Source organism: Patiria miniata, unplaced genomic scaffold (genome assembly GCF_015706575.1).
Source record: "Patiria miniata isolate m_02_andy unplaced genomic scaffold, ASM1570657v1 HiC_scaffold_7, whole genome shotgun sequence".
Taxonomy (NCBI): Eukaryota; Metazoa; Echinodermata; class Asteroidea; order Valvatida; family Asterinidae; genus Patiria; species Patiria miniata.
This window is the reverse complement of record NW_024037074.1, coordinates 25366106-25390663: the sequence shown is the minus strand read 5'-3', so window position 1 is coordinate 25390663 and position 24558 is coordinate 25366106. Positions and strand designations below refer to the sequence as shown.

Genomic DNA, 24558 nt, shown 5'->3' with positions numbered 1-24558 from the left:
GGAAAATAAAGCTGAAATCCAAAACAAAAAGCTGAAATCAGCTTTAAAGCTGAGATTTCACATCTCTGGTGGATATGTCTCAAGCACTCCACCTACTTTGATGAGTCGCAACCTCCAGGCCTCATACAACTGGCCCAGGTCTCCCTCCATCTGCCGCAAAGCCTGACGTCTCTGGGCTTCTGTCTCAGCCTGGATCAAATCTCCCAGACCTTCCACCTCAGTCAAGTCTAATTTACCATTTAAAAATGCCCTGGAGAGAGAAACAAACATCGAGGGGCGTATTCAAAACCTTGGCTTCATATCAGGTTTGGCTCAAGAATTCAGTTTTCCACTGTTGATCTTTAGGTACAATGGTACATTAATGCAATAATATGAGGCCAAACGTTTTGGAGTAATTTCATTTGATCAATGTCTCTTAATTCTACATATGATTCTGAAACCAGAGATGACGCCAAAGCAGGGATAAGGCCAAGGTTTGGGAGACCCCTAAAGATCTCACAGTATCAGCGGCCGGACATAACAGTGATCAGGATAGTAAGGTTCAGCATGCAAATTGCTGTTTCAGTGGTGGACCTACTTACAAGAGCTTTTATACAAATATTGAGTGGCTCACAGTGGCATGGGAGGAATATTATCACAATGTAAAATCCGGACTTTTCGCCTCGTGAAAATGGAAAAGTCCAGATTTTACCAAGAGATAATTTCTCCCATTTCACAATTTAAAGCCACTCAATATTTGTTTTATAACTGACATAGAATTGCTTGTCATTTGATTTACGGTTAAAGGGAATATACATCATTTGCTTTTGCTGTAATTTTCATAAATGGATGGAATTGGGGGGTTGGAAATATATAGCAAATATAGTTACACTGACTTTTTTGAGGTTTTGGGTTCGAAAATGCTATAAAAACCAAGAAAAACAATCATTTTCCAGTAGTCTGGTTCCCTGACTCCATATAAGAAGAAACAGAGCAGTTTACATCTATTGGGGAATTGTAAGGTCAGGGAACCAGTCTAGCTGGCTTGTACCCGTTCATAGGTGTGTAATCAATTGCAAACAAGTGCGATGGTCAATTGGGGCCAGTATTTGAAAAAAAGCCAGTTTTTTCCAACGCTGGTCAGCCGACCAGCGTTGGAAATTGATACAAAAATACCACTTTTCTTGAAAATGACAGTATACCAGATGCCATGATTTTACAGGATGCTTTACACTGTCATTCACTAACAGTCCAGCAAGGTATTTCAAAATGATTTGGTAGTTTTATTTTTTGATGTTTGCAAATGTTGTATTTTCCCTTTAAAATGAACTTCTATTTCAATACAAAATTGGTGGGAAATGTATTTCAAACTTCCAAACCATGCATGCCTTCATGGAATGTGTGAACCCAACTCTGTAGCTACGGTATTGGCTCTTGGGAACAATACGCATTACGCACAACACTCAACGCGCACGCCAGCATGCATTTGCGCACACAAATACTGCGTCATGCAACAAGTATGATCCTACTGTTGAAAAGTAAATCCCATTCACCATGGGCAAATGGGACTTTTGAGCCCTGGCGTGAATGGGAGCGAGAATGAATGTCACGTGATGTGAGTTCCACCAATCAAATGACAAGGATCTGTATGTCAGTTATATAATACAAAATATAGCACTTTGATGGTGCAGGTTTATCATTACACACAGAGTGAAAAAAAGGGGCAGGGAATGCAAGCATACAGTCTGAATTACAGGCCGTCGTATCCATGGCAGAGTCAAGTGAAGGCACTTTGGTATCACATGAGATTGCAGAATGAAAATAAAATGCACAACCAGCCTACACCATCCTTGACAGATTACAGACCAAATGTGTGCAAATCCTACAATCAAACTACAGTTTAGAAAAGGATGCTAGTTTCTGAATTTTGCTCTTTTTTTTTTTAACATTCTACCAGTATGAAGCCAATTTTTTCTTTGTATGCAACTTTCTCATCCTTATTGCGTGATTGTTCAGCCAGCCATATTTGAAAAAAACCCAAGGCTTTACTATACTTGCACTCGACACAGTCGACTCTCCATGTCAACCTTAAAGCTATAGTCCATCATTTGCAGCCATCCGAAAAGTAACTGGCGTAATTACTGTTGGAAAACAAACTTGGTTGAAAGATAGTAAGGGAACTAAACTCCCTGTGAAATTATTCTTTCTGGGAAGCTGTCATTTTGAAGTAATCAACGAAAGAAGGCATTTCCAACGGTGATTCTTAAGAAGCACCGTAGGAAAATTTAAATTAGTAGTTCGTTTTGTTATTCAGCGCAGCGCGCACAAGTATTGGAATGACGCACACGCGCGCGCGGTTGTTATAATTCGTCGGATCAGTGCGCGACGCTGCGTATAGCTGCAATTACAAAACAATTCAAAACATGATTCAGTAACTTTTGATTTGAATTGAGATCTTAGAATGCTGTTTTTCAGCTTAGCTGAAACTTCATCAGGTTAGTTGCTCAGTATCCTTTATTAGATTTTGAACACTTTTGTTGCTTCAAACGAACAAAATGCACTAATTACAAATGATGGACTATAGCTTTAAAATACCCAACGGAATGGACCAATGAAATTCTACAACCCCACCATGCCCTGCTTCCGTGTACCATGTATTTACCGCTTAGTGAACTCCCCAGGCTCAGCGTGTCTTAGGCCAGGGATCGCATCCAGGGCGGAGTGCATTGCCGTGACAACAGCAGACCCACCGTGGACATGAAACTCACAAACGTCCTCACCAGTAAAGCTCTGTGGTCCTAATAAATCAGTTTATAAACAGCATTATGAATGCAAGCAGAGGCAGTACATGTATGTTATTGGTGCTATCCCTACAAGGATAGCTCTGAGGTTGCTTGTACTCCCCAGCAAGTTATATGTCTTTAACCCTAACCCACCTCACTCCTCCAAAATCCTCCTGGCGGTTTTGGAGGATTCTAGATGATTGAGGATGAATGGTGATTGAATCAAATGAGGATTCTGGAGGATTGAGGATGAATGGTGATTGAAGCACATGAGGATTTTGGAGGATTGAGGATGAATGGTGATTGAAGCACAAGAGGATTTTGGAGGATTGAGGATGAATGCATTTTGAGGCAGGACTGTCTGATGATTTGAAGGATTTGGCGTTGGTTATCCTTCATTTAAACACGAGTGCAAAGTCTTGGGATGAGGAGGATTTTGGAGGATTGAGGATGAATGCATTTTGAGGCAGGACTGTCTGACAATTTTGAAAAATTTAGGCGGAGTTGCAAAATTTTGGAGGATTTTGGAGGATTGAGGATGGTTGTAAGCAACAAGGGCCTAGGGGGTTAGGGTTAAGGTTTTCCTAACAACTGACAGTTACTGATTACTTACTTGATGTTTTTTTCTCCTCCAGACAAATGTATAAAGAGATTGACTGGGAAATTAGAAACAACTAGTCCTGATGATGTAGCTAACAATGCACACATAATTTTGTCGTGAAGGTTTCAACATTGTTGCATGGTTGAGTCTACATCTACCAAATAAACTTTGATGTACCTTTGACATGCTTGGGGTAATGAGCACTACTTGATTTTTGCTTTTGGGAGTTACTTACTTTCACTGCCCTAACATGCTGGTACTTTGACTAATGAAAGAAGAGGCATTGGCCGAAGATGTGTTAAGGATGTGACTTTGCATTTAATTTTGTACACATTTAGCAAATATTAATTTGGCATAATAAATCAACAATGATTGACATAATAAATAGCAGGCAGTCAAAACTTAACTATGTGTACATGTACGTACCACGAAAAGCATTGCGGTGCTTCGAGGTTTTGTAAATGAAATAGGTTTTAATTATCGTTAATCGTTTTAAAAGGTTTAAAAAATCGTTAATTATTTGTGCTATATGTTTAACTCAAAGGAAGACCACATGAATGTAGGTCCTCTTTTAACATTTTGGGTTTCGTTTTAACGTTTTGTGAAATTTGTTAATGGATTTAGATTGTTTACCTTTTTAAAACTAAAAAGTTACATCCTCAAATTGTGCATGAAGTATTAATAAGAAACTTAACTGACCCGGTAGCCAGACTATGAGTCCTTTGTCCACAGTCTCCCCATCTGTCGGGTTGTACAATCTCCTCAAATGCACTTTCTTAGCCTCTGGGAGATTGGCCATTTTGGTGACGGCCAACAGAGCTTTGGAGGCCCCAGGGCCTGAGACACGGATGACTGCCACTCCGCATTTCCCCTGCCCAGAGGACAATGCAAATATGGTGTCTTGGGAAATGTCCTCAGTAGCCTGTGCTGATGTTGAGGCTCTCTGTGATTGGTGACTACTTTTTGCTTTGAATGGCCGTCCACCCAGAATGCTCTGTGATTCTGAAGCAAATTTGCCAGTTTCGCCTCTGGACTGGTAGTGCTGGTTGACTGGTATGTGAAACCATCGTTGGAGAATACGTAATGAGGGAACTGTTCCTAATAACTTTGCACTTTTCCAAGTCCAACCCTCGGTTTGGTAAGGATTGGCATGACAACACACTACAGAAAGTCTCCTGCATATAAATGTGCTGTATAAAGTCTTTAGAAAATGCACACCACACCTTCTTTGAAGCAGTTGGAAGTGCTTGGTACTCACTGCCATGCCTGTAAAACGGTAAAAACAGTAAATGTATGTATATCAGTAATGCCATATAACAATAATTCAGAGAGAGACTTTTAAATGCAACAAGACATGGCAAACATGGTTACAGAGAACACAATTATTTTTAACTGATTCAAATTGGCTCAAAAGTTTGCAGTGTCTAGTGTGGTGACATGATGGATATATGAACAATATGTCAAATCAGGTGCAGTGCCTAGTGGTGGCACAATGGATATTGTAAGACCGAAATTTGGACTGTCCCTGATACAACTCTCACCACAGGTGTTCCACATTACACCCCAAGGTCTTCACGTCACTCTTTTCCAAGCAACACACCTACAGCATACCAAGACTGTGATTTAAAAATGACATCAAAAGTGTACTTCCCAGACTGACCATTACGTCAGTCCATGGTCAGTCTACCTTTACTCAGAAATGATGTCACATAAGTTATGTTTTCCTTATATGACATCATCTCCTATTTTCACCTAAAGTGGTCCCTCTGAATCTGTATAAAATGTCCACATTTTCCCACTTTCATTGAGTTCTCCTTCTTCTCCCTGGGAAACCAGAGGCATAGCCATAAGCTGATTCAGCAATATGCTTTGGCCAGTCTTTATCTACGATATTCTGTCTTCCGTCTTCTACTTCTGTACATACACAATACCGGTAGAATATTGAGTTCTTAAAAATAAACCAGTTTTCCATATAGCTGAGCTCATAGTCATTACCAGTGTGTCTTTGTATAGTCTTCGTAGTCGACGTTTATCCTGCTCCTAGCCACAGCTACCCCAAAAGACTATAGCAAAATTCTGTATGTTACAATATGAACAATGCCAAATCAGCTGCAGTGCCTAGTGGGGACATGATGGATAAGAACAATGTCAAATCAGCTGCAGTGCCTAGTGGTGACATTGTGGATATGGTCAATGTCAAATCAGCTGCAGTGTCTAGTGGTCAGTCAGTCAATTAGTAAGTTCGTCAACTCAAACAGGCCTAGCCTGAGATGAGCACAATGCCTGACACGCCAAGCGTCATTGTGGCCCATACAGCTGGTCAGCTCTTCCTTGGTGTCGACTTTCATCAGGTTGACCATCTTCACTGGTCCCCCCGCTACAGCTTGCCATGAGTGGGTTACCAAAGGTCACCTTGTTTATTGGCAGCTCAGGATGCTGGTAGCAGTGACCAGCAAGCTAGGCGCATTCTCGGCTCCTGGATATTCATGGGCATCCTGGGGAGATTCCATACAGCTACTCGTTGGTTGTGTGCGTCCTCCAGCTGGCATTTAGGATACCCTGGATCATCCTTGTATAGCACCCATGAAGGGAACTTTAAGTGAGGGTCTATACCTCACACCCGTAGCAAGGAGAACAGTTTTGATGGTAGCGTGGAAGAACCTCAGCTTGACCTTCCTTAATACTATAGGCGGGACCTCCAGATCTTGCTCATGTCACTGAGGGCTCTCCAAGTGAGGGCTTTTCTGGTCTTCATCCTCCGTACTCTGCATTATGGACCCAAGGTATTTAAACTCAGCTCAAAAACTCTTGGGCTTCTCGGATCTGGTCTGAGAGCAGATGGACAATGTCAAATCACCTGCAGTGCTCAGTGGTGACATGATGCATGAAGAATGTCAAATCAGCTGCAGTGCCTAGTGGTGACATGATGGATATGAATAATGCCAAATCAGCTGCAGTGCTTAGTGGTGACATGATGGATATGAACAATGTCAAATCAGCTGCAGCCCTTTGTGGTGACATGATGGATATGAACAGTGTCAAATCAGCTGCAGTGCCTAGTGGTGACATGATGGATATGAACAATGTCAAATCAGCTGCAGTGCCTAGTGGTGACATGATGGATATGAACAATGTCAAATCAGCTGCAGTGCCTAGTGGTGACGTTATGGATATGAACAATGTCAAATCAGCTGCAGTGCCTAGTGGTGACATGATGGATATGAACAATGTCAAATCAGCTGCAGTGCCTAGTGGTGACGTTATGGATATGAACTACATGTATATCAGATCAGCTGCAGGACCTAGTGGTGACATGATGGATATGAACAATGTCAAATCAGCTGCAGTGCCTAGTGGTGACGTTATGGATATGAACTACATGTATATCAGATCAGCTGCAGGACCTAGTGGTGACATGATGGAAATGAAATGTCAAATCAGCTGCAGTGCCTAGTGGTGACGTTATGGATATGAACTACATGTATATCAGATCAGCTGCAGAACCTAGTGGTGACATGATGGAAATGAACAATGTCAAATCAGCTGCAGTGCCTAGTGGTGACATGATGGATATGAACAATGTCAAATCAGCTGCAGTGCCTAGTGGTGACATGATGGATATGAACAATGTCAAATCAGCTGCAGTGCCTAGTGGTGACGTTATGGATATGAACTACATGTATATCAGATCAGCTGCAGGACCTAGTGGTGACATGATGGAAATGAACAATGTCAAATCAGCTGCAGTGCCTAGTGGTGACATGATGGATATGAACAATGTCAAATCAGCTGCAGTGCCTAGTGGTGACATGATGGAAATGAACAATGTCAAATCAGCTGCAGTGCCTAGTGGTGACATGATGGATATGAACAATGTCAAATCTGCTGAAGTGCCTAGTGGTGACATGCTACAATGTCAAATCAGCTGCAGGGTCTAGTGGAGACATGATGGATATGAACAATGCCAAATCAGCAGCAGAGCCTGGTGGTGTCATGATATGAACAATGTCAAATCAGCTGCAGTGTCTAGTGGTGACATGATGGATATGAACAATGTCAAATCAGCTGCAGTGCCTAGTGGTGACATGATGGATATGAACAATGTCAAATCAGCTGCAGTGCTTAGTGGTGACATTGTGGATGTGATCAGTGTCAAATCAGCTGCAGCTAGTGGTCAGTCAGTCAGTCAGTCAGTTTGTCCACTCAAACAGGCCTGGCTTGAGACGAGCATGATGCCTGACACACCACATGTCATGGTTGCCCATACAGCTGGTCAGCTCTTCCTTGGTGTCGACTTCCACCAGGACCTTGACCATCATTTTCGCTGGTCTCCCCTGGGACAGCTTGCCATGAGTGGGCTCTCAAAGGTCACCTTGTTTATTGGCAGCTCAGGATGCTGGTAGCAGTGACCAGCAAGCTAGGTGCATTCTCCACTCCTGGATCTTGATGGACAGCCCGCTGGGGAGATGCCATACAGCTCCTCATTGGTTGTGTGTGTCCTCCAGCTGGCATTCAGGATAGCCTGGATCATCCTTGTATAGCACCCATGAAAGGAACTTAGTGAGGGTCCATACCTCACACCCGTAGTGAGGAGAACGGTTTCGATGGTAGCGTGGAAGAACCTCAGCTTGAGCTTCCTTAATACTATAGGTGGGACCTTCAGATCTTGCTCATGTCACTGAGGGCTCTCCAAGCGAGGGTTTTTCTGGTCTTCATCCTCCGTACTTTGCATTATGGACCCAAGGTATTTTAAGTCCTCAACACACTTGAGGCTTCCATCATCATGGATCTTGAGGGGTTCATACTCGCTGACATTGTATGCTATGTACTCTGTCTTTTTGGCATTCAAGTGAAGGTCCAACCTGTCACAATCCCTTCCTACTCAGCTCAAAAGCTCTTGGGCTTCTCGGATCTGGTCTGAGAGCAGACCAATGTCATTCGCAAAATCCAGATCTGAGATCTTGACCTGCCTGGTTCTCCTCGACTTCCTTGGTAGGATGGTGAAGCCGATCCTCAAGGTCCTTGAGAGCTTGCCTCAGGGTGTAGTCGAGCACAACAATGAAGTGGAATGGGGTGAGCGTGTCCCCCTGGAGGACTCCAGCCAGGATGTTGAACAATGACCACACAGCTTTCACCATCCGGGGTGATCACCTTGGACTTGGTATCTGTGTAGGTGGCCTGAATGGCTTTCAGGAGTCGTGGGAGTATTCCATATGCCTCCAGTCTTTTCCGGATCTTCATCATTTTTTCCTGATGGATCGAGTAAAATGCTTTCTTAAAATCTACGAAGGCTAAGACAGCTGTCAGGTTGTTCTTCTTGACCTCCTAGATGATTCTTTTAAGGGCAAGTATCTGAGCATGGGCCTCCCATGAAGCCATTCTGGTTGTATCTCAACATTGGGTCTATGGCAGCTCGGATCCTGATAAGAATCAGGCGGTTGTAGACCTTGGCCAAGCAAGATGCAGGTGATCGATCGAGGCGGAATATGACTCATAGTTGGCACTCATCACTGACCCAAAATTTAACCAGCCCTATAGGCCTATAGGAAATATTTTGAAAATGCACTGGACTCTCCATTCCAAACATGTAGATGAGACTATGGAATGGAGAGTGCATTTCAAAGTATTTCTTAACAAAATTGGAAATGTTTGTACCGGTAAGTCCCAGATTCATGTCTTTTAACATTTTTTGCCACGAGACTGATCTTCATTGAGATAATTAATACGAGGAAACAAGTGGCGCGAGGAAACAAGTGGCGCCAGGATGCAACATTTTTTCCGAGTTGAATTTCAATCGGAAAGCCGGGCATTACTTACATTGGCGTGTGTTATTTACATTGGCGCACACTACTTACATTGGCGTGTGTTATTTACATTGGCGTACACTACTTACATTAGGCAAAAAAAAAAAGTCTCCGGTTTCTGGTATGGAGCTTGTCCAAAAAGTGGTGCGGCGACGCGGCTTTTTTTTTTTAACCCGACTTTTTTGCTTCAAATGTCGGCTGATGACTGCAAATGGTGCCCGACTAAACTTAGTGCAAATAAATGGGAGTCCAGAGAGGTCACATAAAGCTTATTCTCGATCATAACCCCATCTAAAAACAGGTTAAAACTGTGCAGCAGCAGGATTCCAGTCAAACCAGTGAGTTTGGCGGTTTTGAGACATCATCTTTCATTGAAAAAAAAAACGTTTTCATTTTGCCGACGCGCATGGCTACGGCGACGCGCGTGCATACCAGAAACCGGAGACTTTTTTTTTTGGCCTTTGTTTACATTAGAGTACGTTGTTGACTTGGTGTGCACTGTTTACATTAGTGTACATTGTTTACATTAGTGTATATTGTTTACATTAGTGTACATTGTTGACTTAGCCGTGCATTGTTTACATTAGTGTATATTGTTGACTTAGCCGTGCATCGTTTACTTTAGTGTAATTGTTGACTTAGCAGTGCATTGTTTACATTGCGGCTTCTGGTATTCGCGCGCGTCGCCGTAGCCATGCGCGTCGGCAAAATGAAAAAGTTTTTTTTTCAATGAAAGATGATGTCTCAAAACCGCCAAACTCACTGGTTTGACTTGAATCCTGCTGCTGCACAATTTTAACGTGTTTTTAGATTGGGTTATGGTTGAGAATAAGCTTTATGTGGCCTCTCTGGACTCCCATATATTTGCACTAAGTTTAGTCGGGCACCATTTGCAGTCATCAGCCAACATTTGAAGCAAAAAATCAGGTAAAAAAAAAAAAAAAACGCGTCGCCGCACCACTTTTTGGGCAAGCTCCATACCAGAAACCGGAGACTTTTTTGGGGGGCCTTATCGCCTTTTTTTAACAATCGGACATGGACTGTCCGAATATTATAAAAGGCGATAAGTTGGGTCCAAGTTAGCCCCATAAATGTGGCCAATTTACTGGACTACCTCCGTAAACATAGGCCACACTTCCACATGTACAAAAACGTGTCGCACTTTGTCAAATTTGATTTTCACATTTAGGCTTAGTTTGTAGGGGTTTTTGCTTTAGAAGCATGCTCACCCTCTTTAAAGGCTAATCAGAAAGTGCTGCCTTTTTCAGATGTCTGATTTGCGTGAAAATTCCAGATTCATTTGCACACGTTTGCGTATCAAAATTTCAACATGAAAATTTTCACAAAAAAATAGACATCTGAAAAAGGCAGCACTTTCTGATTAGCCTATAAAGAGGGCGAGTGTGCTTCTAAAGCAAAAAAAACCTACAAACTAAGCTTAAATGTGAAAATCAAAATTTGACAAAGTGCGACACGTTTTTGTACATGTGGAAGTGGCCTATGTTTACGGAGGTAGTCCAGTAAATTGGCCACATGATTTATGGGGCTACTCGGACTAGTCATGCTAGTCATGTACACAAAGCCAAAAAAAGGCAATTAAGAAGGGGCGTCTGGTCAGCTGGTAAATTCTTTCTAAGGCTTCATTTATAATCCACAAAATTAAAACAACTTGTCACGTATATTTACATACCAAATTTATCAAAAGTGAATCATGAACTTGAAGCTTATGACACGAATATCTGCACACACATGGCACTGGCAGTCACTCACTGTCAAGTTGCATATCAGCTACACATGTGGCAGTGCGCCCTCTTTTGAACTCATTTGAAAGTTTTAGGCATGCGTCGGACACTGGGTATCTTTTTGTACAGGGCCTGATGAAACGACACGTGTCTTCAATAATGATCATAGAAATATAATAAAACCTAGACGCGACATTTGCTATTGCACCTGTGAGCAAAATGCTGCGCGTATAGAATAACGTATGGAATATGCCATGGAGAAGCCATGGAGGAAAGATTTCCATATAAGTTCACTAATTTTCCTCTGTATTGACTAACAAGCCCCAAGATAGCAATTTCATGTCATCAAAGTCAATTTGAGCAGTGAGAAAATACAAGCATTTTCTTAGAAAACACGTAGAATTTTTCAGTCCAATCTCATAGGGTTTGTACACAGGGTGTTGAGTGAACTTCGTGTATGGAAATCTTTCCACAGAATTTACAACGTAAAAGCAGATAATGTCGTGTCTAGGTTTTATTATATGTCTATGATAATGGTCCATGGCCGGGGAAGGGCGCCCCACTACCGTTGGGTAGGTCAACGCGTCGGATGTAAACTGTGAGCGGGAATTTCATTGATGACGAAAAATGAACGAATTTTAGTAACATTTTGAGATTTCGCGACGTTAGCGTTGCTTATCAAACCAGAGAATACTATTATTATTGAGGAGGGAGACGGGGCCGACAATGCACAACCAGAATTCAAGCGGCGATCATCGGATTGCTTCAAGAGTTTCCTCAAATATTACATTAGAGGCACACTCTTGGGAAAAAATGGTCCGGTTAACTTAATATTCCTTATGATGGGACTTGCGGATTGGCCGAAGTCAATTTAGCGTGATCGGCTGACTGATAAGGTTTACGCACAAAACCCCGATCCAACGAGGTTTTTGTATAGAAAGCATGTCGAGAGTGTGTCCGTAATGGGGTTGAAGCCTGCCGGTAATGCTGAGCCATACTGCCAAAGTTACCAATGGCATCCCTACATTTTCTCGTGAAAATAGGACCCATTTTTGGACGCTAATTTTATCAAATCTGCTCTTAGATAATAGCCCAAAAGCTGGGGAGATGATCCTCGGTTACTCGCACGATTTCACCGATTTTTAAACTAGACGGTCTCGTTTTTTACAAAAAAAATTGTGGGGGGCACTTTTTATGCAAATTAACGACTCGCGTAAATTTTTGAAACCCTAATCAAAATTAATGCGCCCGCTGTCGGTTTTATTGCGCCACTTCTGATATATCTTCTGTCTAGCCCCCCCCCCCCCCCCCCAGCCACCCCCTCCCCCACCACCAAATCGAAAAATAATAGTAATTAAATACTCTTTAAAAATGTGCTCGTTTATTCAGAAATTCATGAAGCATATTCAAACTGATTGATTGTTTCCAAAGTGTCTTTCCCATTTGCAAAAGTTCTTTTTAAAAGCCCATGGGGGCATGCAAATTGTGATTTGGCCGGCGTATGCAAATTCGGGTCTTTTTATTGGACATTTTAAAAGGTAGAACCTAGGAGCCTAGGAGATTCTTTTTATTTCCGTTTAAGAGTAAAGATTTCCCTTACAAAAACACCTAATTATTTTATATTCCCTGACGTGCCTTTATGTGCGCACCCCGCCCCCAATCGCCCATAAATAATAAAACGTCATTTCAGCTGGGTTTTGTTACTTTTGTAGTAGCTTGACCTCCCCCGCCAACAACTAAAACAAAAATAGGCAAAATACTGACAACCTTCCAAGGATATCAAGTGTCTCACATCTTTCAAATTTTATTTATTTTGTTTAATTCCTTAGTCTTATTGACATACAAATATTTAAACCAATTCATACAAACAAATACAAAAGATTCCAAATGAGGAAAAAAGTTGGGCAGAAGGCCAATAAATGTGAGAAATTAATAATCACTTTATAATATCATAGATGATTATTACATAAGCAACGACTACATGACTGTGCACGGTAAAGCCAGGTTTTTGTATTTCGCCATTTTGCGAATAAGGTTTTAAAAAGGGAAGACAAAACTTGGGAATGCCCCCCCCCCTCCAAAAAAAATTCCTAGATTATTTTGAAACATTTCAGAATTATATTTTGTCTAATTTAGCTATTATGTGAAAACAAAATATTTGACGCGAGGCAAGTTCAACACTCGATATATATTGCGTTTATCCTTTTGTGAGGTAAGTTAATTATTAATAAGAAAATGAAAAGACATGCAAAACCACCAAGAAAAACAATTGTGCATACGAAGTAAAAAATATAACTAGAAAAAAAAGTGCAATGAAATAAATCACAAAAGGACAAACACAAATGTAATTTGAGTGTCACTTAAATACCTGTTGCAATGCATTTTAATGGATAGAAGTTCCTGAACAGTTTATTCTTTAAATTTTCCTAAAAATTGAACGTTCTTGGTTTTCTAATAAATATACAATGGAAAGAAAGTCACGTTTTAGTTAAACCGACGTCTTGTTAAAGACGTTAAATTTCGTCCAGACAAAGCAGCCTAGCTCATCCAGTCTGTCTCAACTTTTAGATCATCAGTTTCTTTGATGAAAGCTGCAACTCTTTCCTAAGTGGACAGGGGTACGAAAAACACGGGGCCTAGCCCATTTGTTACTGAAGTGAAACATTGCAAATGTAGCCAATAATTATGTCTAAGCCTACCTATAACCAGGTCATGGGTAGGACCCAATGGAAACCAAACGATTCTACCCATTTTTCCATTATTTCCTTTTTTAAAACAGACACGATTACTTTGTCATAATGTGCCGACGCTGATAATGACAGGTTGCTTTGGAAACTGCATATAACTCGCACACTATAAACAACCATTAAAAGAAATTCACGTGACATTAAGATGACAAAATGCCATCTTAATCCTTGCCGATCCCTTCCAAATCGGACTTACATTGAACATAGTATTATACGGAGGGACGGTTACACGTAGGCTAAAATCAACAGGGAAATAGTAGTTTTCTATGTTACTCTAAACCTGTCGCATATCTTGAAATGCTTTCTTTTGAATTTACGTTAAGTACGGTATACTGGTAGCCCACAAAGATTTGATCGTGAAAGTCTATATTAGACCGATCTTTTTAACTACTTTTCCGTTATGGTTTTCGTGTTCTCCCCTTCAATAAAACAGCACTGTCGGCCTTATACGTTATCAAAGGTCAAAGTAAGACAACCAAATGAGTAACTCAAAGGAGAAATATTTACTTGATGAAAACATGTATCCCTGCCGATCTTTCCAAAATCGGACTCACATAAATGATGTAGATTAAGTTTAAACCTTTACAAAAACACGAAGAAATGTCGCATGCGATAGTAAATATGTCGCATGTCCTATACAGCCATTTCCCCTATCGCTTTGTTGATTACACGTAAGTTCATGGGCGTCGCGAGCTGCCCCCCCCCCCCCCGAGAAGCAAAAAAATAAAAAGAAAAGGAAGAAAAAAAAATGACGCAAAGTCATAGTGGTGTTAATTAAATGGGTTTTTTTTTTGGGGGGGGGGCAAAATGTCCCTGCCCGCCCCTCTAAAACTGATAAATCGAGAACTTGATGTCGAGAAATACAAGAATTTTTTGCGAAAAATATGTTTTAGAAAAAATCCTGGCGACGCCCATGCTTAAGTTGTACCCTTTCACATGCATAACATATTTCTGGCCTTTTTGAAGGCAAACATCTTGACAATGTCACAAATTGCAGTTATTTTCGCCAACGAATAATACTTAAAAGATGTGGTGTAGGCCTAGAACTGGGGGGGGGGGGCTGCCTTTAACATGCTGCTTTAATTGAAATTCAGTCATTTTCTTTACTTCGATATAATGGAGTTTTTCCTTAATTTCCGTCATTTTTTTACCTTTTTTTCTGCCGTCATTTTCCCCACCGTTTACCAAAATTCGCTTTCCGACTTTTTAAAGTGGAAGTGGCTGCCGATTATAATTTGAATTTTTTTGTTGACATTATTTCGGTCATTTTTCCTAGGGCCTAGAAGTTTAGAAAATTACCGATTTTCAAATATTTTTTTCTTTCGCTGCCGTTGTTAATCTTTTTAACGTAATTTTCGTCTCTGTAATTTCGTTCTTCCGCAATCGAATTGTTTTACTTTGTAGGTAAGAAAAATAACACTGATATCAAGTATTATTTCTCTCACTAACGCTGTGATTTTTTAGCCGTGTAAACTATGTTTCGTCACATATGCCGCGTTGATTTTCGGTGTAATTTTCCTGTAGCTACCTGTAGAAACAGAGTGCCGTGCTGCGAGAAGAAACTCCACGTAATATGTGATTTTCGTTGTTATTTAATTTGGACCGATTTGATTTTTGTTTCCACGTTTCGTCACACGCGTTTAGTCAAATATTTTGGGTAGGTATCGCAGTAAAGGTAAAAACAACACTGATTTCAGTTATTTTCGGCGTAAATTTCATCATTTTCTCAGACACTTGTTGCAAGCCGAGAAGCATTTCTGTGAGAAAAAAATCCGCTCATGATTTGATTTTCACTGCAATGTATTTTACACACATTTGCCTTTTTTTCTTCAATTTTCGTCATATTCGTTGTCAAATATTTCAGGTATCTCAGTAAAGTTAACAAGTAACAGTGATTTAAGCTATTATTTCTTCCAATTATAGCGGTAACTTTGGCGTAAGAATTCGTATTTTCGTCATTTTTATGTTTTATAATATTGCAAATTTTTGATCCAATATTCCGCAAATTGGAAAGTGTCTGATGAGGGCATCCTTGTCCAGATAGAGCAGCTTCGTAATTTTCCAGTCTCATCCAAGCTTGGCGGTCCTCATCTTCTAAAACATGACAAAAAGAGTAAACTAGCAAAATTGTGAATTAATATTTAAAGAGGAAATCAAGCATCGTAAGAGGTGACATAGTATTAAAGGAATAACAAATTTAAGTGTAGGCCTACATATCCCTGGTCTCTTTTCAAGTAAACATACCTCAAGAATCGGTAATGGCCAACCAAGCAGGCAGAGTCAGTCAACCGTCGGTCCTCCCATCTTATGGTAGCTTGAGGCAGGCTCATCCATCTCTGTAAGACAATTCCCTTATCAATCAGTGGTCCTCATGTCTGTAAAAAGATTCAAATGACGAAAGAAAATATCCGAATTATTATTAAGAAAGATCTGAAAGGTATAGCAAGAGGGGGGGGGGGGAGAAATAAATGTTCGAATTAACCCCACAAAGCAGTGCCCCACTACTAGCACTCTTTATTTGTGGGAGAACATAGAAGAGCGCCAAATCACCCATTTTGATTACTTGTTTCTACTTATTCTTTAGGTACATGTCACTAAAAACTAACCTCAAGAATTAGTAATGGGAAGCCCAGCAAGCAGGTCATCCGTTCATACAAATATTTAAACCAATTCATACAAACAAATACAAAAGATTCCAAATGAGGAAAAAAGTTGGGCAGAAGGCCAATAAATGTGAGAAATTAATAATCACTTTATAATATCATAGATGATTATTACATAAGCAACGACTACATGACTGTGCACGGTAAAGCCAGGTTTTTGTATTTCGCCATTTTGCGAATAAGGTTTTAAAAAGGGAAGACAAAACTTGAGAATGCCCCCCCCCCTCCAAAAAAAATTCCTAGATTATTTTGAAACATTTCAGAATTATATTTTGTCTAATTTAGCTATTATGTGAAAACAAATATTTGACGCGAGGCAAGTTCAACACTCGATATATATTGCGTTTATACTTTTGTGAGGTAAGTTAATTATTAATAAGAAAATGAAAAGACATGCAAAACCACCAAGAAAAACAATTGTGCATACGAAGTAAAAAATATAACTAGAAAAAAAAAGTGCAATGAAATAAATCACAAAAGGACAAACACAAATGTAATTTGAGTGTCATCCGTTCATCTGTCGGTCCTCCTCCCTGCTTCCGGTTCCTCGAGTTTCTGTTTGATGAGGCTGTCCGAGCCCTGACGATGTCTTGAGGCAGGCTCATCCTCATCTCAGTAGAGTAATTCCCTCATCAGTCAGTGGTCCTCACTTTGCTGAAAGGATTCAAATAACGAAAGGAAACATTTGAATTATTGAGGTGTATTCGTGCTAGGGCTCGAAAGGGGAAAGAAAACATTGAATTAATCCCACAAAGCAAAGCCCTGTTACCAGAACTCGTTTGTGGACGAACATAATAACAGAGTCAGATCGCCCATTTAAATTAGTTCTGTGACTTGATTGTTCCTGTTAAGAGGAGGCCTACATGTAAACTAACCTAATAATCAGGAATGGGAAGCCCAGCAAGCAGGTCATCCGTTCATCTGTCGGTCCTCCTCCCTGCTTCCAGTTCCTCGAGTTTCTGTTTGATGGGGCTGTTGGAGCCCTGACGATGTCTTGAGGCAGGCTCATCAATCCCAGTAGAGCAATTCCCTCATCAGTCAGTGGTCCTCATTTTTCTGAAAGGATTCAAATGACGAAAGAAAACATTTGATTTATTGAGCTGTAACCGTGCCAGGGCTAAAAAGGGGAAAGACAACATTGAATAACCCCACAAAGCAAAGCCCTGCTACCAGAGCTCATTGTTTGTGGACGAACATAGAAGAGCGCCAGATCGCCCATTTTGATTAGTTATTTATTGTTTCTGTTTAAGCAGGCTACATGTACACAAACCTGATAGTCAGTAATGGGAAGCCCAGCAAGCAGGTCATCCGTTCATCTGTCGGTCCTCCTCCCTGCTTCCGGTTCCTCGAGTTTCTGTGTGATAAGGCTGTTGGAGCCCTGACGATGTCTTGAGGCAGGCTCATCAATCTCAGCAAAGCAATTCCCTCATCAGTCAGTGGTCCTCATTTTTCTGAAAGGATACCAGAACTCGTTGTTTGTGGAAGAACATTATAACAGAGTCAGATCGCCCATTTTGATGAGTTCTGTGACTTGATTGATCCTGCGAAGAGGAGGCCAACGTGTAAACTAACCTCAAGAATCAGTAATGGGTAGCCCAGCAAGCAGGTCATCCGTTCATCTGTCGGTCCTCCTCCCTGCTTCCGGTTCCTCGAGTTTCTGTGTAATGAGGCTGTTGGAGCCTTGGAGGGTTGATTTTCGTCCAGTCAAAGCAGCCTAGCTCATCCATGCAGTCTCAACTTTTAGATCATCAGTTTCTTTGATGAAAGCTGCAACTCTTTCCTAAGTGAACAGGGTTACGAAAACACTGGGCCTAGCCCATTTGTTACTGAAGTGAAACATTCCAAAGCATTATGTCTAAGCCTACCTGTAATTAGGCCACTTGATACCAAATAGAAACTAAAGGATTCTACCCATGTTTCCACTATTTACTTTTAAAAACAGACATGATCTTTTTTGTCATAATGCACACGAACATGTGCCGACGCCGATAGTGGCAGGTTGCCAATAAGTTGTACCCTTTCACAATGTACTTTGTGTGTGTGTGGGTGTGTGTGTGTGTGTGTGTGGGGGGGGGGGGGGGGGCAATGAGGTATTTTTGAAGGCACTTCTCGACAATGCCAACAATTTTGATGTTTTTGAAATGCCGCTGTATATAACTGAAATTCAGTCATTTTCTAAACAGATATTTTGTTCATAATGGTTTTCTTTTTCTCGTAATTTCGTCAATTTCATTTTCTTTTGCTGCCGTCATTTTCCCACCGTTTGCCAAAATTCGCTTTCCGACTTTTTGCAAGTACATGTACATGTATTTACTTCTCTCGTCGCGGATGATTAATTTTTATGCCGTTATTTTCGTCATTTTGATTTATTTCCATAACCCATTTTGTTTACTTTGTGGCAAGAAAAATAATACTGATTTCGGGTATTTTTACTCTCACTAACGCTGTGGTGTTTTCCTCGCGTTATTGTCATCATTTTCCTAGCGTGTAGGCCTACACGTAGAAAGCGGAGTGATTTTTTTTTCGGAAAAAAAATCGCTTACGATGTGATTTTTGCTACAATTTTTTTTGGACCGATTTGAATTTTGTTTTCAGTTTTCGTCGTACGCGTTGTCAAATAAATATCCGGGTAGGTATTGCAGTAAAGGTAAAAAAATAACACTGATTTCAGGTATTATTTTTTCCAATACTGCTAACATTTGAAAGTTGATTTCGTATTTTCGTAAATTTGAGGCTTGCCGCTTCAAACCCGTAACATTTTTTGCCCGACGTATTGCAGTTGAGAAAAAAATAACACTGATTTCAAGTCTTTCAACAACTGCTTCGATTTTGCTTAACGATTTGACATTTTCGTAGCCGCAACGATTAATTTGTTTAAAAACATTTAATTTTGTCTATTGTCAGAGACAACAGACGGATACCATTAAAAAAAATCACACCACACAGAGAGCAATGCACACAAAGGCAAAAATCAAACATGCAAAATTTACAATGAAACAAAATACAATCTACTTTTGAGTTTTTTTCCCCCAAAAGTCATTCTCTCTGTAAGCATTTTTTTACTCACAGATAAGTTTATCTTTAAATACTTAATAATGAACCGAGCTTAAAAGCTCTTCACAGAATAAAAATGTCTTTTATATAAATTTAAGCATAGTATAATTAACCAAAGTTATGACTTTTGATTTTACTACGATCATTAAAATATGGTCAACTGTCAACTGTGCCCTCACTGCTCACAGACTAGCGAAGTATAGACAATGCGGCGCTTTTACAGACGCTGTTTAATCCCAGATTTTTTGACCTTTTAGTGTAACTATAAGAGCGTATATGTCACTTTAACAGAGAGCTCATTTAGGAATTAGTGTTATTTATTAACCAACAGTTTTCTCTGTATGGCTATTTAAGTAGTAACGTCCTTCCGTGTTTTTGTTAAATGGTTTAAGTTTTGATGTTCAAGTTCTTCTGAAGGAAGGGGCCTCTTGGAAATCGGCGCTAATATGCACCGAAGAGGGTATCCCTTACAAGTGACACTGCACCAGGCATGGTCACTGTCAATTGCCGATGGCCTAGATTTTATGAATCTTGTTTGCTCTTAAACATTTTATACAATTATAAAGAAATTCTATCGTCGTTGGTGGACAACGCACCAGGCATTGCCACTTTCTGTAGTTGTTTTACTAACTTTTGTTTAATTATTGTTTTGAGTTGGGCAAAGTACCAGCCAATGTCCGTATAGAGGGCAGCATTCCAGTTGATGATCGATAAAACATCACAAAATGACTCTCAATCAATTACAAAATCGACTTTAAATTTGCGAGTGAAGTTTCTTAATAGCGAAAATAAAATAAAATACACCAGTACTTTCAAGTTTAGGGGGACAGTGTTATTCATTAGACAGATTTTCGTTTGCATTAAGTTAGTGTTATTTTTATATATATATATATATTTTTAGAAAACTTCTAAAACTCCCCATCGCACTGCCTGCAGGCTCAATGTGCGCATGCTCGCAGCGGGCTATGCAGGCTAATTTTCGTTTACTTCATTTTCCCTAACACTGTTCATTGCACCTTGCTAAACAGTTCCCTAGATTTTATCACTTCGAAGTATGGTACACGAAATCGCGCGATTACGCAGGTACGCGGATATGCGGATATGCGGATACGCGGGTACGTGGGTACGAAGACCAAGAGGAGATGAACATTATTGTTCTTATTTAGGGCCTACTACTATATACATATGACAATCACAACGTACGTACATGATACATCTAATTTATCATATACGTACGTGATAATATAATATTACGTACTAACGCAATATTAGTATTATTATTGCGTACATACCTGATAAATAAGTACATATTACGTACGTACATGTATTGCATATGTAAGTGATAATACGTGTATCCTTAAACGAGTATACGTTGTGTAGACGTACTTAATAATTATCACGTGGGCCCTACGTACGTAATAATTATCACGTGGGCCCTACGTGATAGTATTACCTACGTACGTGATAATATTCAAGTACGTGCGTGAGTTACGTACGTACGTGACAATAACACATACGTAATAGTATTATGAAAATGGAAAAAAAAATTATAACTCCCATGTCTCTTCAAGGTCTTCGTACCAAACCGTCTCCGGTCTAGCCAAAAAAAAACCCACGAGTTTGCCGAACATTACGTATGAATATGCCTTATTGTCGAACGGAAAAGTGATAGAACGCGGTGCGGAGGTTTCTAAACGCGTAGGTTTCTAAATCGCCGAATTTAAATGCCTATAACATTATCCTAACACTCCTACAGATCCAGCAGCTGCTTTGCTTTGCGGATGCTGCATAATGCACGCCTGCAGCGTCTGCACTCCTCCCAACTTGACCTACAAAAAAAACTAATTAATTGTTTGCATCACTTGCACCAACGTTTTGCCCAGAATGTTGATTAGGTTTTATATTGTTTCAATTTATTTTTTAGTTTCTGAGACTGAGGTGGAGAACGTCTTTTAACCTTCTTTAGAAAGGGAGTTACATAAGACCTGCAAGTCAATGTGACAATGAAGGAGACACTGTCACAGGTTTATCATTGAAAATACTGGTGTAAATTAGCGAGATGAATTATTCAGGGACAACAATTTGAAAAAAAACTTCCACTGGAATGCTACCCTTCAACTGTTCCACGTGCGAACGCAATGTCACTGCACGTATCAAATTCCTATGCAAATTAACTCACGTGCGAACACAATGTCACTGCACGTGTCTGACGAATTCTTTCGAAATTGTATTTTCTCCCCACGTGCGAACACAATGTCACTGCACGTGTAGGACGAAATATTATTCAAATTTATATTTTACGTGCGAACACAATGTCACTGCACGTACCAAATCCTATGCAAATTTTTTATCATTCGTGCTAACACAAGATTATATTCTACGTGCGAACGCAATGTCACTGCACGTGTAGGACGAAATATTATTCAAATTTTATATTTTACGTGCGAACGCAATGTCGCTGCACGTACCAAATCCTATGCAATTTTTTTATCATTCGTGCGAACACAATGTCACTTCCCCTGTGAGATGAATTCTTATGCAGTATTGTACGTGCGAACACAATGTCACTGCACGCGTGAGACGAATCCCTAATCACTTATTATTGCTTATCCCCAAGTTATACTTTATACACAAATAAAGGCCTTACACTTACTTAAAGTGACCCTAGATTTTGTAGGAGAACTTTATACACATGTACATTAACCAGAGACATGTAACGTACCTCTTTCTACTCTTGAAGACATTGCCCCTCTTGGTGTTGATCGGAGTAAATGGTAACGATGTCTTTGTTCATACAATATAAATTGGACACAATGTGCGCGTTCAATTAGAATAAACAATTTTATACAGAGCCAAAATGATAATTACGAACAGTGTAATGAGTAGCATGCAGTGAGCGTGAGGAGCACAACGACAGTAATGAAGGCCTAGCCCAGCACGGAAACAACAGCTTAAAATAAAGCCCGTGCACGCTAGGTCGCTGTACCATGGTGATCAGCGAGGCATGAATGTAACAATAGGGCTGGAGTCTGAGTGGAAATCTTCTGAACACGTTATTTGCATAATGTGCATTCAGCACAAGCCTGGGTTAGAAATGAGAATCGGATAGAATGCTAATGACGTAATCCCAATGGGCGATTACATCTTGGTCACGAGACTTACTTAGACGGGTGACACAGTTTCATACTACGGTCAACTTGAGTTGAAAACAATTGCCTGTTAAAATAAATCTGTGAAGGACGAAAACAAAATGCACTGCACCCACTTTTGGGGGTTGAATTTTTGGACTGACCGGTTACAGTCGCATCACCGGGGCACTTGCTCAATAAAAGGCATCTTCCGTTGGTGTAGCAGCGTATCCAGCTTTTTTTGGGGGGGGGGGGGGCACAACCGTGCTGAACTTGATGTCGACATGTTTTTTTCACCGGACACTTGGCCTCCGTAAAATCAAAGGGGGGGGGGGGGCTGGGCTGGTACCAAGTTTACAAAAATTGGAGCGCTCTTCGAAACCGGCCAAGTTTATTCTGGTTCTGTATCTGGTGGAATATACTGCATGCATTATCTCATCAGTAGGGATGTAATATGCAGACGCCATGGTGACCGAGCAGATATTTACATGAAGTTGTAGCGTTTTCAGATTATCAATTCTCAATTATCAATTCGTCTTAATTTTTAGTTAATTATCACACTTTAATTATCAATGTTCCTTTTGAACTTTTTAATCATTAATTCTCTTAAATGCATTACTCATTGTTTTCCTTGTATACACATACACCCACACAGTACCTATGCAATGTGTAGTCCCTATACTTTTATACAGAGCAAATGACCTTCACTGCCCACACACAAGTCTTTGGACAGTTTCTTAGTACAACCAACTTTACGGTAAACACAGTCCTCAACCAAATTGTGTATCGACCTATCCATTCCCCAACAAAGTGGGCCCCCTGATGATGTCATCTATGTTAAGAGACAGAAATTCTTTCTTAAAAATTCCAATGCTTGGTGCTTGACGTATTTCCGGTTGAAATTTATAATGTGCCCATTTTCAAGGCCCATTGTAGAGGTTTTAGGGCTCGGGTTTTCATATTCCCCGCTTATATCAGAACTCTCAGGATATACCATTTTGGGAAAACAAATTATCTGAGATTTTAGAGCCAGTTTTGTTTTATATATCTCGAGGGGGCCGGCAGATTTTATGCTCAAGGGGGGCACATTATGTCCGCAGGGGGGGGGGGGGTGCCACCCCGGTTTCGCCGCCCCTGGGCCCGAACTAGGGACAACTAAGACGTACTAAATAATTTATTTCACGACACTGTCGATGATCGCAATTTTTTCTAGACATTGAAGTTCTACAACATCGGTTTTTTTTCGCGACATGAAATTCACGATAAATGTATGGTGGTGTACGATAATGATCATCGGGAATGCAACGAAATAAACGGAGTTTTTTTTCTAATAAAGGTATACGGTGTGTGGGTGGACTATGGTTGACTGATCCAGTAAGCACCGCCCCATGGTGTTCTGACCAATCACAGCCGTGACTTATATGTCCGACGTGCTCGCACAAAAGTCACGCGCGTATGATGCGCGCGGCAGGAAAATGCAGTGTGGCATTCGATAGAAGCACGTGTTAATATTGCCCAGTGCGCAGTGGGCGGGGTTTACTCATAGAGTTATATTAAAAAAATCTAGAGAGCGCACTCATCACTTGACCCCGTGCTGGCAAGGACATTTTGTAAGTGGGCAAAGCACATGCGCACAACACATAACGTTAGGCAAAACAGCACGGTAAAACAAGGCATTGTCGGGGGGATTTATAAATGGAACCAGTAAAACAACAAGATACGCATTGCAGTCAATCCTGAAGTGTGCACATCCGAGTATTTTTGCCCACTTACAAAATGGCGTCGAGGTCTACAGGGTGGCACGTCTGCATTGTGCGTGCGGTATAGTGAATGCGCGCTCTAGTTTTTATAATTTAACTGGGTTTACTGGATCGGTCCATTAATCCGGTTCGCCTAAAACGTCATACACCATAAGGCCAAAAAAAATAAGTCTCCGGTTTCTGGTATGGAGCTTGCCCAAAAAGTGGTGCGGCGACGCGGCTTTTTTTGTTTTTACCTGTTTTTTTTTTGCTTCAAATGTCGGCCGATGACTGCAAATGGTGCCCGACTAAACTTCT

At 40.6% G+C, this 24558-nt stretch overlaps 1 protein-coding gene and 1 long non-coding RNA gene across 4 annotated transcripts in view; both read right to left on the bottom strand.

Moving 5' to 3' along the window:
* Positions 1-22424, bottom strand: part of LOC119744883 (tRNA modification GTPase GTPBP3, mitochondrial-like) — a 29669-nt gene extending 7245 nt beyond the window's left edge. The window contains exons 1-4 of one of the 3 annotated variants that reach the window (XM_038221074.1): positions 22096-22424; positions 4063-4629; positions 2642-2777; positions 97-250 (exon numbers count right to left, since the gene is read on the bottom strand). In XM_038221074.1, coding sequence (XP_038077002.1) covers positions 97-250; positions 2642-2777; positions 4063-4629; positions 22096-22117 — 879 coding nt within the window. In that variant the 5' untranslated portion in view covers positions 22118-22424. Of the gene's footprint in view, positions 1-96; positions 251-2641; positions 2778-4062; positions 4630-5775; positions 5973-10857; positions 10901-22095 lie in introns of those variants that run through there. The other 2 variants (XM_038221075.1, XM_038221076.1) reach the window with 2 other exon arrangements.
* Positions 15048-16309, bottom strand: LOC119744884. Its single transcript, XR_005273600.1, has 3 exons — positions 16263-16309; positions 15901-16031; positions 15048-15750 (listed from the first exon to the last, which is right to left on the bottom strand). It is a non-coding gene; the product is annotated as an uncharacterized LOC119744884 (long non-coding RNA).
* Positions 22425-24558: the final 2134 nt, after the last annotated feature.